Source organism: Anolis carolinensis, chromosome 1 (assembly GCF_035594765.1).
Source record: "Anolis carolinensis isolate JA03-04 chromosome 1, rAnoCar3.1.pri, whole genome shotgun sequence".
Taxonomy (NCBI): domain Eukaryota; kingdom Metazoa; phylum Chordata; class Lepidosauria; order Squamata; family Dactyloidae; genus Anolis; species Anolis carolinensis.
The window spans coordinates 236,666,397-236,682,469 of record NC_085841.1 but is presented as its reverse complement, the minus strand read 5'-3'; the positions used below and the strand labels follow the sequence as shown (position 1 = coordinate 236,682,469).

Here is a 16,073-nt window from a genome sequence, read left to right as displayed (position 1 = left end):
AGAGTGCCATAAAGTAGCAGGCAATTAGGACTAGCCAACACCATGTACAGCCAGCTTCTGCTTCAAATTAAGAATCCATATTCTCCACCTTCAGCCCTGGAGAGAATTAGATATGTACAGGTAGGATGTGCTCCAGAATGCTGTAGTGCTGTGTCTTTCAGTTCAAGGTTTCAGCCAGCCATGTGCCCTGTCAATTCTGTTCCAGTTCTGAACACTCAGTCAGCAGTCCATCATTAACTCCCATTGAGATTCCTCCATTATCCTTTTTAAACCATTTTTGTTTGATAAATCTTTGAACTTCTGCAAACCTCCCCCAAAGTCTACTGGCACCTCAGCTTTGCATGTACAGGATGCAGTTTTGACTGCATCAAGACCCATTTCCCGAGAATGCCTTCGTTAACATGATATTGAATAGATGAGAAGAAAAACCAATTGAAACTGAATCCAGATAAGACAGAAATGATTACTATTTGGGGTCCTCCACCTGAGGGTGGAGATGTGTCAACCAATTCTGGATAAGGTTACACTCCCCCTGAAAGACTGTGTTTGCAGCTTGGGAGTACTCCTGGATCCATCTCTTCCAAAGTTAGCCCAAGCAGATGCAATGATCAGGATTGGTGACTACCAGCTTATCTGATATGCCAGATACACCCCTTCCTAGAATCAGAAGACCTAAAGATGGTGGTACATGCACTGGTAATTTAAAGGTTGGATTTCTGTAATGTGCTGTACATTGAGTTACCTTTTACCAAGTTTGGAAACTCCAATTAGTTCAAAACATGGCAGCCAGATTGGTCATGGGAACATCTAGGAGTGAGCAAATTATACCCATATTAAAGTCACTCCACTGGTTGCCAATCAGTTTTTAGGCAAAGTACAGAGTGTTGGTTTTGAACTCTAGAGCCCTACATAGTTTGGGTCCAGCTTACCTACAGGCTTGCCTTCTCCCGTACAATCTACTCCGACACTTAAGTCCTCTGGGGACACTTATCCCAAGCAGCCAGAAGCCAGCTGACAACTGTCACCCAGAGGATCTTCTCATCAGCTGCCCTAGGACTCTGGAATGATCTGCTGGAAGAGATTTGACAGCTAAATGAGCTGTCAAATTTAAGACACAATTAAAAACTATCTTTTCTGGTAGGTCTACCCGGTCAACTTTAAACAATGAGTTTTAAATTTACATTTTGTTAGTATTGGTGCTTTAATGTTTGTTCCATTCTTGATATATGTATTTCATTGTCCTTTGCTTTATCTATATATTTTAACTATGTTGACCCTCACTTCAAGTCGTGGGAAGAGATTAGTACAAGTGAAAATGATGATAATGATGATAATGTGCACAGCACAACAGCTACACATCCACTTTAACATATTTACCAAGGGGCATAGTTTTCCCACTCCCAAAATTTTCTCTCTTGACTCTTGAGAGCAGCTAATATTCCAATAGTTGCATTCATTCTAAAACCAGAAAGTGGAAAGAACAGAAAATCTGTATGAAAGACAATGCTGCTTTTTCCACTTAAAAGCAAAACATGATCTTCTTTCACCAGCATTTCATTATAACCTCTACTGCCGTCTGCCCATCTCAGGAGTCTGTTGCCAAGTAACAAGGCCTGGCTCTGGATATAGATCAGAGTATCACACACAAGGATGCTACAACCACAGTGCTTCCATAACCATAAAACCTTTATTTGTTTCAAGTGACTGAGGGGGGAAAATCCACTCCTCTTTTGTCTGAAATGCATTATATGGCAGCAGAGAGAAGCAGAAGCCTCACCTCTTTGTCTTCCCTCCCTACCTTGGGGTGAAAGAAAAAGGGCCAGCATAAAGCTCCTTGACTGATTACAAAAAATAGAGACTTTATAAAATTGTATGTGGTATAAGAAGGAAAAACAAAGGAGAAGGAAACAGCCAAGATAGCAGCAGAAAGAATCTGACCGCCATATGCATGAGTGAGTGAATGTGATACAAAGTGCATAAATGTGCCTCATTCTCCCTCTCCCCTCCCAATCCCTCCCCGCACCATCACTCAAAGTTGCTGGATGAGGATTCTGGTTCCAAACCCACCACGGTGCCTCCCACCCATGAACAGCTCACTGGAACATCTGCTGTCAAGGCCCCAGGAGCAGGAGAGCAATATCTGAAACAAAAAGAATATGACAGGAATTACAAAGGTCAGCAGGGTTGTTTGTTTTTGTTTGTTTGTTTTTTGTAGTGTCAAGGAGGGGGCAGGAGTTCTACCTATACACTTGAGGATTATAGTCCAATTTTGGCACAACATTTTAAGGATGTAGTTCCACACACATACCTTTTAGGATTTCATTCCACCTGCATACCTTAAGGAGAAGCATGAAATGGATGTAACTCTTTCAACTGCAAAACTGGGCATCATGACAACTCCCCGCCACCATTTTCATTTTAATTAGGATGCCCAAAGAGAAAATCTCTCTCTCCTTCTCCTACTTCACAGTTTAATTATATGTTTTACAAAACTAGCATCAAATTGAAGCTACCTGTGAACCAAATGTATTCACTTCTTTCAAAGAAATTGCAAACAATGCAAAGACCAAACAACAGGAGACTGAGGGGTCATTTCATTCCACATGTTTTTTCCAGTCCACAAGTGAATTGCTTCCTGCTTTTTGTAATGGGCATTCTTCTCTGGCCTTGTATATCACATATAAGATTACAGTTCCCTGGCCTAACTATTCACAAAAGAATCCAGATACAGGAATTGCCTTTTGGCCTTGTGTCTGTAATCATATGTCATTTGAATTATCCTCTGGCTGTTGGCAAAAGCCATAGAACCCATTTATTGTGTTATTATGGAGATTTAAAAATTGTCAGACAACAGCATTCCTCATGAAACTGAAGGATACTTCACTTTGGTAGGACACGCAACTTGTGCATGATTTTGCAATGTGAATATAAAAGAATTTACCAGTGTAACCTCTGTACACTGTTCGTCCTTCCACAGCAGGGGTGCAACCTGTAGCCCTCATAATGTTGGGACTCCAAGCATCTCCCTAAAGTCTCTAATGAGGGGTTATAGGAGTTGAAGCCCAACAGCAAAGTGGGAGCCACAAGGCCTCAATTCTATTCTTCAAACGATATCAGATCCTCCTGTGCTAAACTAGGTTGATACTGAGAAACCTGCATCCTTACTTGGAGATGGTGGTGGAAAGGTTGATTCCACAAACCTACATCCAGCTGCTGTATTTTAGCCAGTGCCTAGATTTAACAAGATGTGACTGAGCTGTTGGACTAGAAGCACACTTTTTTGCATACAGAGCTCAGATGAACCGGTGACAGCACAGGAACTAACCCTGTACACATTTCAATTAGTATTGACAAATGGTCAGAGGGGATAGATTCCACAACTGTACAAAGGCCTTATTGCCTAACAGGAAAGCTTTTTTCTTGTAGGAATACTGGTCACAGTTTGCTGTACTCGAAGAATCAAAGGCCATGTTTACTGTATGCAGTGTGTACTTAGCAAATAATAGTGATTTCAAATTTGTAACTATCGTAACCAGAGACCTGTTGGGAAAGCTAGCCTCAAGCCTCACAGAGGAGTCACTTGCCTGAATGTTTGTATTTATTATTTCTTCTTTTTCAGCTTCAGGACTTGCAGCCAATTGGGTGAGGATGTTTCTGACCTAAGGAGTCAGGAAATGGTTAAAAAGTAGTAAGAAAAGAGAATCACCCATTTTCCACGGGCCAATATGAATCCAGAACCAAGTACGTGATTATAGTAATATCCCTTGTCCAATATACATGCATGTGAATGTGTATGTGCACATGTACGCGTGGCCATAAGCTTTGAATTTCCTTCAGAAAGAAGGGCTTTTTCAAATATTGACCCAGGCGGACAAGAAGTGATTCTAACAGAAATAGTTTATATGCTAATCATATTTACGTATCACACCCTCTTCCAACCTCTTCTTCCATTTTTTGCCAGAGAGGCAAAAAGACAATGCACAAGAAACAAGATCTTAGAGTGCCATATTGCTAACACCACTTTCTAAGTCTGGTGGTTCTCCTAGATGGCAGGCTGGGAAACAACCCAGTTCAGTAGCCTGTGGGTAACCTACAGGTCATCACGCATGAGTAGCAAACACTGTATTTGTTACTATTATTTTATTTGTTTCAGTTAATACTACCCCTCCTTTGCTCACCTAAACATATTAAGATGGTTCTCAGCAAAACCACAGCTACAGTTATAAACTACAAGTCACAAATATAATCCCAGTAATATAACAGGTGAAACCAAAAAATATTGTGAAAGGCTGGTTTAAGTGAATGCTTTCCAGATTAAAAGCAGTCTTCATCATACACCAAAAACAGCCAGGTGAGGAAGCCGAGGGCACCCCCATTCCCCAGGCTGGCTCTCCCATAATCTGGGCACCACAACAGAGCAGCTGGTTGGTTCATTACTAACACTAGTGAAAACCATTTGATCTTTTAATGCAAGAAATTGGGGGGGTCTCTTTTTTTAATGGTCTGTTGACCCTCAGGCTTTCTGAGAGATATCCACCTGAAGGTTTCTACCATAACCTTGTGTGTGTGTGTGTTCCTCAGAAATATAATAATTTTCTCTTGTAAATAGGTGATCTATACTGGCTATTACAGTAGCAATGACACCAAGAGAATAGCGATCACTATAAGTATAAATGATTTTTATCTCATTTATCTATTAGTGTTGGATCATCTCTTTTTCTTGCTACAGTTGCTACATCACACTCCTTTTCTGTATCAATTCTGGCAAATACAAATGTAACACCACAAATAGTTTTACAATCTCCTCTCCATCACTATCACCACACACCTACCCTGAGGATTTCTCTGGCTTGGGTGGCAACACCAGAGGCTTCCCACTGACATTGGCAATCTTGCATGATTTAGAGCGCTGCACAGGGGCCTCCTTGGACTCAATTTGCGGATCAACTTCCTCCGCAGATCGATTTCGCCCCCGCAACTTGGCCTAGGGTCAAACATGACATTATCTGAAGCAGTCTCCTAGCAAAATACTTCAATACGGCCGATGGGCTAATCAATAAAACGTGATTTGATTTTTTTGACTTCAAAAGAATAAGACCCTAATCCTCACCCTTCCAAAACTGTCCTTTCCCCAATCACTACTATGATTTCAGCCTGGAAGTATCACCTTGAATATTCTCTTTCCAATAGCTAGTCTTGACACCCACTCTAATATTGCTTCTCATCCCACACAATATTTCTTTACATCCCATACAAGATTCTACCTTCAATGCTGAAGGGCTGAGGCCTGGGAAGAGGGGCACTTTTACCCCCTTGGTCAATGGGGAATTACGTGACTTCCTGATCCTTGGCTCCTCATGGACTTCTTCATCTGAAGCTGCAGAAGCTGTTTGAGGCTCTAAAAGGAGAGGGTGATGGTGTCAACAACTCAAGAGAAGATATGCCAACACTATGTGACTAATTCCAGTCCATGCTACATTTGAGAGACAAAAACAAAACCACAGTCTAAAGCATAATGCCTAGAACACAGTAAAGACAAACTTGGGAAAATCCTGCCAGCTATCTTCATCATAGTCTGCCACAGACTATGTATCTGGCCCATCTGCTGAAGCTTGGAGCTAAGCCTAAACACATGAACTGAAATAAACTGCATCTCTCTTTTACTCCAGACACCGTTTCCTATCCCCTTCCTCTGTTTTCACTCACAATCCAGTTTCAAACTATAAGCTTGTTCGGACAGGGATCTGTTTTGTTTTACTCTGTAAAACACAATACACATAGGTAGCACAGCAGAAATAAAAATACTACATCATTAAAGTACATATTACTCGAGCTGGCTGGCTGAGAATAACTAATAAGCTTAACTCATAAGGTTCACAGGAACATGCCACATACAACAGATATAACCTAGTAGCACATATAGAAAAAAAAACAACTCCACACAATACAAGAGATGTCAGTAATATACCAAAAAGTTCACATGCAAATTATGGCCAGGCCTAGCTTTCAACAGTCCATCATACCTGTGGAATCTTTGAACATCCAGCTGTTTCTGTCACTCTCTGAAAGAGCACTGCCAGATCGGGTGGCCGGTGCCCGATGACCCCTCTTACGGCCCAAATTAGCACGGTCACGGTAGGCAGTGCTGTCAAGAACCTCTGTATCCTGAAGAGGGGAAGGAAGAAATCAGAGCGATATATTTTCCCTGTCAGGGATGAGCAATGCCACACACCTCCAACACCTCTAATGCCCCTAGTGGTCCTCCTGCAATCAGTGGCCAAAACCTAGCACTCCAGGACAAATAAGCAAGGCAAAGGCATCTCTGTACATGGAAAAGGGATGTCGAACAAATCTGCATTACAACTCTTTATCTCAAAAGAGACAGAAAAAGGTTTAAAAGTACAGTAGAGTCTCACTTATCCAACATAAACGTTGGATAAGCAAATATGTTGGATAACAAGGAGAGATTAAGGAAAAGTCTATTAAACATCAAATTAGGTTATGATTTTACAAATTAAGCATCAAAACATCATGTTATACAACAAATTTGACAGAAAAAGTAGTTCAATACGCAGTAATGCTCTGTAGTAATTACCGTATTTACGAATTTAGCACCAAAATATCACGATGTATTGAAAACATTGACTACAAAAATGCGTTGGATAATCCAGAACGTTGGATAAGCGAGTGTTGGATAAGTGAGACTCTACTGTAGCAGAAATCTTTCCAATTTCAACTTGGCTGTACAGGGGTTAGGGCACAGCCAGAGCTTAGTCAGAGGCCAAGCTGGTTGTAAGGGTCTCAGAGTTGGAGTACAAACTTTTTCAAGTTCTGTGACCATGCCTGGGAGAAAGAAGCAGAAGTACCACAAGAGTCAAGAGAAATATCCAGCATAGTATTTACCTCCAAGAAGATGAAGTCTTCTCTCGCCACTGCTATAGCCTGATCTTCCCGGGACACAGGTTCCACTGCCTGGCTTTCATTTTGCTCTGAGTGACTTTGTGACTTTGATTCCAGATGTGGAAGATTCTCATCCCCACTCTGAAATTTGCTGTCCCCACCATCCACGATGGATAAAATGTTTTCATCATCCACTGCTGGAAGAGGAGGTACTTTCAACCTGATTTCTTCAGTTACAGGCACCTTTTCATCAGGCAAATTGCTCAGTTTCATTCCTTCTTCTGAATGGCAGCTAGGGAAAGATATGGGTCTCTTCTGCTGAGCTACCTCTTTGTTGGAAATCATCTCTTCCAGCAGGCAGCTAGGACTGGACAGTCGTTGAGTATGACATCTTCTGCTCAAATTTGAGATAAAGAATATTAATGTGACTGCTTCCTGAAACCCTTTCTCCTCAAAGGGGTTCTCACCATCTTGCTACAATTCCTTTCCCTGCATGATTCCCCCATATCTATTCATTTCCTCCCCAGATATATCTAGCATCTTATTTAACAATTCTTTTTATCAGTGTTTTCCCACATCAGCGATTCTTCTTCCAAAACATTTTTCTCAGTTGCTAAGAATAATGAAAGAGTGTGAAATCAAGTGAGCTATCAGAGGGAAAAGTAATGCCTTCTAAACACAATGAAAAGCAAATAGGAAATCCACAACGCTAGATATCAGGATGCAACCTTATATTATTATGCAAGCAGGAAAAATGCCTTCCAGCTGGACTCATCATACAAGCCATGAGATGTAAGAATCACATGGTATAGCATTCAGTAGCACTGGACTAACATAGGATACAGTGCAGCATTATGATGTTTGCTTGCATTTGCTTATAAAATAATAATGCAATTTTATATCTTTAAATACTACTGTAATTGATAAGTACAGTAACAGAATGACTATATATGATTATATTTCTGTTTAGAAAAAAAGGTTTCTGTTCTTTTGTAGAGTAACTGATGAGTGTTAAGATACAAAAGATTATTAACAGCTACAGCAACTAATTGCATCAGAACAGAAAAAAGGAAGAAATATTCTCAGCAGCAAGAGAAATATGAGTAAAGCTATATGATGTTCTCAAAGAGCTGGAAGATGATACTGAACAATGTTGTATGCAGCTGTAATTGTTATAACTGCCTCTATGGAAGGTTTGTACATCTTGTGACTCACCAGCCTGCAAGGCAATGGCTTGACAACCTCCCCCCCCCCCTTTTTTTTTTTTTTTTTTTTTTTTACTCCCAGTAGTGCACAAAACGAGGAGTATGATCCTAGGCGTGTTTACTGAGAAGGAAATCCCCACTCTGCTCAATGTGACTCCTCCTTTTAACAATTCATCGCCTTAAACAACCTTGCATAACCTTAAGGATTGGGCTGCAAAACCACTGTATCCATTTCTGTGGTTTACAAGATACACAGACCCAGCCTAGATCGTGATTATGAAGCTAAGCTCAGACACATTCTTGATGGAGAGAAGACAAAAGGATGGGAACAATGGTCAGAGATTCTAGAATGGTGCATTGAACCAAGGGCAGACATTAGTAAATCTTGATTCTGTAATGGGAATGAAGTCTGTACTTGAGATTTACCCCTCACTTAATTTTGACTGAATATGTCATTGCCAAGTTTTTGTTGATACTGTTCCATTATCTGGGTGGAGACCACAAGGCACTGCTAAACACAGAAGGATAGTCAATTTTGCAGGGGGGAAGGGGGTTGAAGGAGTTAAACCATCTCCCTGTTTTCCTGCTACAGTAGAGTCTCACTTATCCAAGACTTGCTTATCCAAGGTTCTGGATTATCCAAGGCACTTTTGTAGTCAATGTTTTCAATATATCATGATATTTTGGTGCTAAATACGTAAATATAGTAATTACAACATAACATTACTGCATATTGAACTTCTTTTTCTGTCAAATTTGTTGTATAACATGATGTTTTGGTGCTTAATTTGTAAAATCCTAACCTAATTTGATGTGTAATAGACTTTTCCTTAATCCCTCCTTATTATCCAAGATATTCGCTTATCCAAGGTTCTGCCAGCCCGTTTAGCTTGGATAAGTGAGAATCTACTGTATTTTCCCCCACCCATGCAGCCATCATCGAAACAACCCTCGTTTATGATATGAGAAGGGGGGGAGTAACCAGCGAAAATCGTTTCCTTCCTTCAATGCCCCCGCCCCCATAAAATAGAGTATCCTTCTCTGTCTAGGTCCCCTTTTGGAGTCTGCCTGGATAATGGAACAGTAACTTTTTGTTTTTATGTTTATGTTCTTGTATAACAGATGGAACAACCAAGGGTAAGGGGGCACAAATACTGAGGGTTAAAAAAGGTGTGGTAAAAAGGCAAGGACTGGGAGGATAGGAAAGGATCTATGCTGAATGATGTACTTTGCTCATCTACTGGAAAGCTCTGTCATATTTCTACATGCTCCAAAGTCTCCCCTATGACAGAAAAGTCTTAAATATGTTTTAATGAGTATGTTTTAATGTATTATATGTTTTATGATTTTATGTTATATGTTTTAAATGTATTTATGTTATTGTATTTTACTGTGTATTGATGGTCTTGGTCCCCATATGAGCTGCCCCAAGTCCCTTTGGGGAGATGGGGCGGGATATAAGAATAAAGTTGTTGTTGTTGTTGTTGTTGTTATTATTATTATCCAAAATAAAACTACCAGAGGAAAGAGACATCAATTGAGTATGGGAATTTCAGGCAATGGACAATCTTTGTGACTGTGTCAGTTGTGCTGCTTTCAATAGTTCCCAGTTTCTCATTTGGATACCCAGGGATCAGTAGAGATGAACCGTATCATTTGTCTAATAAGGTACATTTGTTCAGTATTATTCTTATGTAAGCCATTTCTTGCTCAGAAGTAGCCTGTTACACAGAACCAAGAAATGTAGACAAGATCTCAAACATGACGTCAATGACAACCAAATGGTCAGAATTCCACAATAGAACCTGGGAAATTACCGCTTCAAACTCTTACTTAGCTACAGCTAACTAGATGATCCTGTACCAGATGGCATATTTTTACCTACACAACCTCGCAAGGCGGTTACGAGCATAACACAGAATGACACCATCCTATTACTTTCTATTGGCAATTATGCAAACTGAGACATTATTTACATGGCAGTAAGGCAAACTGAATAATTAGAGAGTTCTTGCAGTGTGGATAAGACACAGTAAATAAATTGATATTTCTGATTGTAGGTCTGATGGATTGCTTTAAATCCAAAGAAATCAAGGGTACTCCATACTTTATACACAAGTTTCCATTTTTCATCCATATGTTGCTTCAACTCTAATATACAGAAGGAATACACACACACACACACACACACACACACACATGTATATGTATATATCTGTACAACAACTGAACACACCCAGCCTTTCTTTTGTATAGTATTTGATGTAGCCCTGAGGTAACTCAGAGATCTATAAACAAATGTCAACTTTCCTCCTTATACAAAGAACTTAAGAACCCTAATGCAGTGATTCTTTGCCTTTTATATCTTCTCCCTGTCAAAGAACCTGAATGATAGGGGAGAAAGCCTCACTTTTGTAAAGGGAAATATATAGGTTCATAAATATTCTGCCATTATATTTATCAATTAAAGTAAAATTTAAAGGCAATTACAATAGTATTTTGGAAGAAAACACAAGTAAACACTGCAATTTCATTAGTTGTAGAAAGCTTTAATGCAATTTATGATTTAAATTATACTGCAGATATTTAGTATGTTAATATTTAGTATTATGATAGCTGTAAAATACAAATAATACAAATTGCAGTAGTATTTATGAGAATATTTTTATTGCTATGAGTAATGCACTTACATCCCACTAAGACTACCAGTGTTTTGGTCATTTGTTTGAGAACCATTGACCTAGATTAGCATGTATCTGCATGCCAAGTGGAATAAAATACCTTTAAACAAAAAGATCTCAACTATCACTGGAGGGGGGTACTATTGCCAACAAAAATGCAGATTCCCATCTTCAATGGCAATGATATCATTTGTATGCTGGAGAAAAATGTTTTAGGTACACTGGCTGAAAAAGTCAATTGCCTCTCTTCTCCTTGTTATCCTCCCTAAGGTTGCTTTTTGAGATTATGGTCTGTGGGGTCTATAGCATGTAGTTAGACCTCAAGATGGTTAGACAGGTTCATAGGCACTTGATATATCAACAGTGAGACCAGTGGAACAGAAACTCTATATTCCCAGAATATTCTAAATGTTCAAAGTATTCAAAGTATTGTTCTCATTAGATGATCCTGTACTAGATGGCATATTTTTTTACCTACACAACCTTGCAAGGCTGTTCCAAGCATAACACAGAATGACACCAAAGTATGCACTGCAGTGTGCATCCTATTACTTGCTATAATGGTAGAGTTCCGAAGAAGAGCTGCCTTTTTTGCCCTCAAAGCTTTCCAGAGACACCTCATCGACTCAGTGCCCAGTGCATAGAGAAAGCTTGAGCCTCAGATAGATCATATCTACTGCCTACCTTGCCTTCCTTCCAGAGCAGCAAAACCAATTTCTGTGGTTATACATACTGGTATTTGGGGGGCAGCAACGACCGCATGTCCATAACGTATAATTGTGCTAAGCCGCAATATATCTAAATTACATCCCACATTCCACCATGCTCTCCACTCTATAATGGCAACACTTCTAGATATCAGTGCGCTCTTGTTATGGGTCCTAGAGCTTCTGCGTGAGACAAAAAGCCAGCAGGGCCTATCAAATTCTTCATGTCCCACCTCTCTGTAAGACAGTGCTTCTTCCACATCAGCACAGCTTTTAGCCCACCTGCCTTGCTCATCTTACAAGCACTTAAATAGAAGGTGGGAATTTGGATAATGCAATGCCACTAAAGCAGTTCCCAACCTTTGGTCCTACAAGTGTTTTGGACTTCAGCTCCCACAATTCCTAACAGCTAGTAAAATGGCTGGGATTTCTGGGAGTTGAAGTCCAAATCATCTAGATGACTAAAGGCTGCAAACCACTGCCCTAAAGAGATGAAGAACACTCTCAGAGGAGCCTGCTGCAAAACATTATGGCAAAGGATCCATTCTCCAACCACAGAGTCCCAAGTATGTCCATGCATAAGCCACAATGTTCAGGAGATCCACAGAGAAAGTAGATTAAAGATAATGTTAAATTGCATTAGTCATGTCCCAACAAATGTCCTGCCTTACTTTGTGCGGGCTACTTTATGTTCCTCGCTAAAAGCAGAATGAGGGGAGAGGTTCAAGCTACTGGAGGAGAGGTGGGGAGAAGTCAATAAATGTATGAGTGAAACAAAGCTGGTATTGGCATCCTATACTGAAATTGGCTAGTTAGCATTCTCCAAGCACTTCTAGCCATTTTATTGTTTGGTGGCATTCCTCCATTCACTCCATATACACATCTTTTTTAACCTTGTAGAGGTTTTCCTTCTGTTTGTACAGGCCTTTCTTCAAAACAAGTAATCTGATCATTTCCTGGTTTGACCATACTATAGCCCTAAAAAATGCAAGGGAAGCCACAAATGTCTGAAAATGTGGCTCAAGAGTATGTGTGTTGGGGGAAGTGATTAGATGTAAATGTCCCCATGAGAAGTTAGGTGGAGTCAAGGTGAAAACAACTGGGGCAGTGAAATCATGGAAGTCATACAGTCCTTAGTCATTTTCCATCCCTAACATAAAGCTTAATTGGCTACCAATTTATTCCAATTGCCATCATAAATGCTGGGGAAGGCTTTAGATAATTGCTGGCAAAATAAAGAGGGAAATGGGAAATAAATCAATAACAGTCATTTGCTGGCCTCTTTTCAGTTTCCCCAGATCTTGAATTTTGAATCTCAAATGTAAAGAACCAAACAGGCTAAAAAGCAATGTCAGCCAGCAAAACAAAGATTAAAACATGAGCACCAAAATAAATTCAATAGAATAAAGTGTTTGGGAAATAGAATTGATGAAGAAAACCCTACATAACATAATAAAGAAATGAGAGATAGTACCATTCATCCTGCATTCATCACAAAAAAGGGACAAGAGCATGACAGGAGGCAGCAGCTTCAAAGCATACTGAATAAGATTGCTGATGATATATATAAAGAACATGGGGTCTGCTGGTACAGGATGTTGCAAACCAAGACAGCTAATTGAAAGCCCAACACTAAATGCAATTCAGAAAGAATCAGTCTCCTTGTCTTCCATCCAACTGAACTTGGCAGATATCCAAGACAAAACACTGGAATAGATGGGTAACTGACCACACAAGAACAAAATGGGTAACTCTGGCAGAACAAAGAATAGCTCTGTCATTGGGGCCTTCCAAGTTCACCTTGGGTGAACCAAAATATGCTTCTGGGTGACTACAACAGCATGAAAGTTTATTCTAGAGCAGCTTAGTAGTCTTCTGCCTTTACACAGCCAGTAAAAAATCAGTAGCGCACAAAGCAGTTACTGAGTCTGTACACTTTCTTCTGATTAAATGAAGGCAGCCACGGAATACCACTGGAAGTCTCCACTAGGGGAAATCAATGGATTGCTAGGATTGCTACATGTATGACTTGTTTCTGTGCCTAACAAAAACACCACCCCCACCACCCCGGGCAAAAAAAAAAACCCTCCTTTACTTTTATGCTTTAAAAGCAAGAAGAAAGAAAAAGTACTACTTCAATTCTGGGTTGTACTTTTACTGTGAAACACTGCAACTGCTTCTTGCTTATGCCCCATCAATGCTTTCTGACCATAGGAGAAAGTAGCAAGAATTCATCAGCTCTGCTCAACAGAAAAAGTACCATGCAATGCTTTCTATAGCAACAACAGGTAACTAGCAAAAATGAAAGGGAGGATAGCAAGCAGATTTCGGAGCAAGCATGTGTGAAAAGTAATAATTATTTCATTTCTTTTATCCATTTACACATATTCAATCCCACTCTTCTCTTCCCCCCCCCCCCACCTTTAATAGAGGTCATATAGAATCCTTTACCTCATCGCAGAGTCCTCAGTTTCTCCTTGACATTGCGTTGTATCACACTCTAAATCAATAGCTCCATAGTGGTAACTGGTGTCTTTATGCTTCTGTTCAACTGCACCTGTCCAATCCATCTGATCTGGCCCCACTTTCTCGGCCCCATCCAAAGTGTTGGGCCTCAAATCAGATACGTCCATATTTTCAGCACTAGATCTGTAGGGAATATCTGCTTGTCCCACACCTGGCTCTCTGGTATCCATTGCCTCTGATGAGACAGTCAAGGTTTCCAAGCCCAGGGATGGAAACCAATGCAACTCCTTCTCTGTGCTTTTTTCAGAGACATCTGGCTTTTGAATTTTCAAGTCACTGGATAGATCCATATATGTGAGGCCAAGATCTTGAGCCCACTTAGATTGCCCCTCTCCAATTCCTCTGAATTCAGCTCTGGCCACAGTTCTCAGATTTTCACCCAAATCTATCACACTATCCCCCATCTCCTCCACATCCATCATCACCCTTTCACCTGGTAGATCCAATTGTCCAAAGCTGCAAGGCTGGGCCTTCTCTATGGCACCAAACTCTTTTTTCTGTTCAGTTCTTGAAAGGTCAGTATCTTTGTCCACAATAATTGTGTTTGCAGAAAAATCACTATCTTGTGCATCAGTTTCTTTCAACTTGTAATCATCAGCCCAGACTGAGTTCTGCACACAGAATTCCTGGTTGTCAGTCTCAGATTTTGTGGTATTGCTTCTATTTCCATTATCTACTTCTCTTTCCCAACCTGCTCGCAAATCATCATATTCACTAGCTCCATCTGGTTTTTCAGCATTTAAGTCACCAGTGTGGCCTTGGGAAACCCCTTTATCATATCGGTTAGGCCAGTCAGATACCTTTGCATTCAGTTCAGAGTCTTGACTACCCCTACCATCAAAACTGTATGTACTGGGCCATGTGTGCTGGTGGGTCCTAACCTGAGAATCCGGTTGCTCACTAGGTTGGTCTAATTGGTGGGTACCAAACTCTCTTTGCATTTGGTCAGCACTACCATCAGTGGATTCACTAAGCCAGACTGATTCACTGGCACTGAATGTAGCCCTGTGAGAGCTAGCTCTGTGATCATCAGTCCTCAGTTCAGTATCCTGATGGCTATCAGCAGGTGATTTATTGTTCATCTCCAGTTCTGGATAGCTGGTAGCTTCTATACCGCATTTCTTTGGCCAGGCTGTTTCTTCTGATCCACCAGAACCATACTCTCTGCTCCAGCTGGTCTTCTCAGTTGCAAACTCACTGTTGCTCTGATCATCCTCAGCACTGCAGAGTTTGGGCCAACCGGGCTTCCTCACATAAGGCTCTCTGTCCTGACACTCTTCACTGCTAATGCTATATGAGCTACTCCAATCGGATTCCTTAATCTGCTCTTCGGTGTGACTGCTGCTATAAGTATTAAGCCAGTCTTCTTGCCTTGGATTGGAACTAACCAGTAAAGGTGTCCCAGTGGTCCAGTCTTGCTGCATGGCACCAAATTCCATATCCTGCCTTTTGGGATCGCCAATGCTATATGAATTTGGCCAGTCCTGTACACCAGTGCCAAACTCTCTATCCTGTTCTGTCTCACTAGGCCAATCCACCTTGCTGACATCAGCAGCCCATCCCATGCCATAGGTGGCAGGCCGATTTGTTCCCACAATGCCAAACTCACTGCAAAGGTCCTTCCGTGACCATCCAAGGAGATCCTGATAAAGAAAAACAAGTAGGAAGGGGACATTAATTTAGAAGGAATTGGATTTAGTCAAGATGCTTCTTCTAGCAATATGCAATATGAAAAAACACCAAAAATTGAAAATGGAGATTTACCAGGGTCTTCACATTAGTTAACATGTATTCACTTAGTTTTTAATTTTGGTGTTGCTAGTTGTTTTGCATGCAAACAATGTCAGCCTAAATCCAACTGGTATGGACAATTAGAGCACATTCAGTGAATCAATAGCATTGACTGATTGATTATAGTATTTGTATGAGTCCGTCTACGAGAGGGAAAGGGCAGAATATTAAAAAAGTAAATAAAATAAATGTGTAGTCTGCTTTCTCTCTCTCAAGGAAGCTGCTCCTAATACATATTTAAACTAAAAGTGTAACACAGGTCT

General features: G+C 40.5%; 1 protein-coding gene across 5 annotated transcripts in view; it reads right to left on the bottom strand.

Moving 5' to 3' along the window:
- Positions 1 to 1,668: 1,668 nt before the first annotated feature.
- The window catches only part of tnks1bp1 (tankyrase 1 binding protein 1), a 35,110-nt gene continuing 20,705 nt past the window's right edge, over positions 1,669 to 16,073 (bottom strand). For all 5 annotated transcript variants that reach the window (XM_062967174.1, XM_062967175.1, XM_008111177.3 and 2 more), the window contains exons 6-12: positions 13,945 to 15,662; positions 6,904 to 7,294; positions 6,024 to 6,165; positions 5,265 to 5,398; positions 4,833 to 4,984; positions 3,585 to 3,659; positions 1,669 to 2,140 (exon numbers count right to left, since the gene is read on the bottom strand). In XM_062967174.1, the coding sequence (XP_062823244.1) occupies positions 3,602 to 3,659; positions 4,833 to 4,984; positions 5,265 to 5,398; positions 6,024 to 6,165; positions 6,904 to 7,294; positions 13,945 to 15,662 (2,595 nt within the window). In that variant the 3' untranslated portion in view covers positions 1,669 to 2,140; positions 3,585 to 3,601. The remainder of the gene's footprint in view (positions 2,141 to 3,584; positions 3,660 to 4,832; positions 4,985 to 5,264; positions 5,399 to 6,023; positions 6,166 to 6,903; positions 7,295 to 13,944; positions 15,663 to 16,073) is intronic.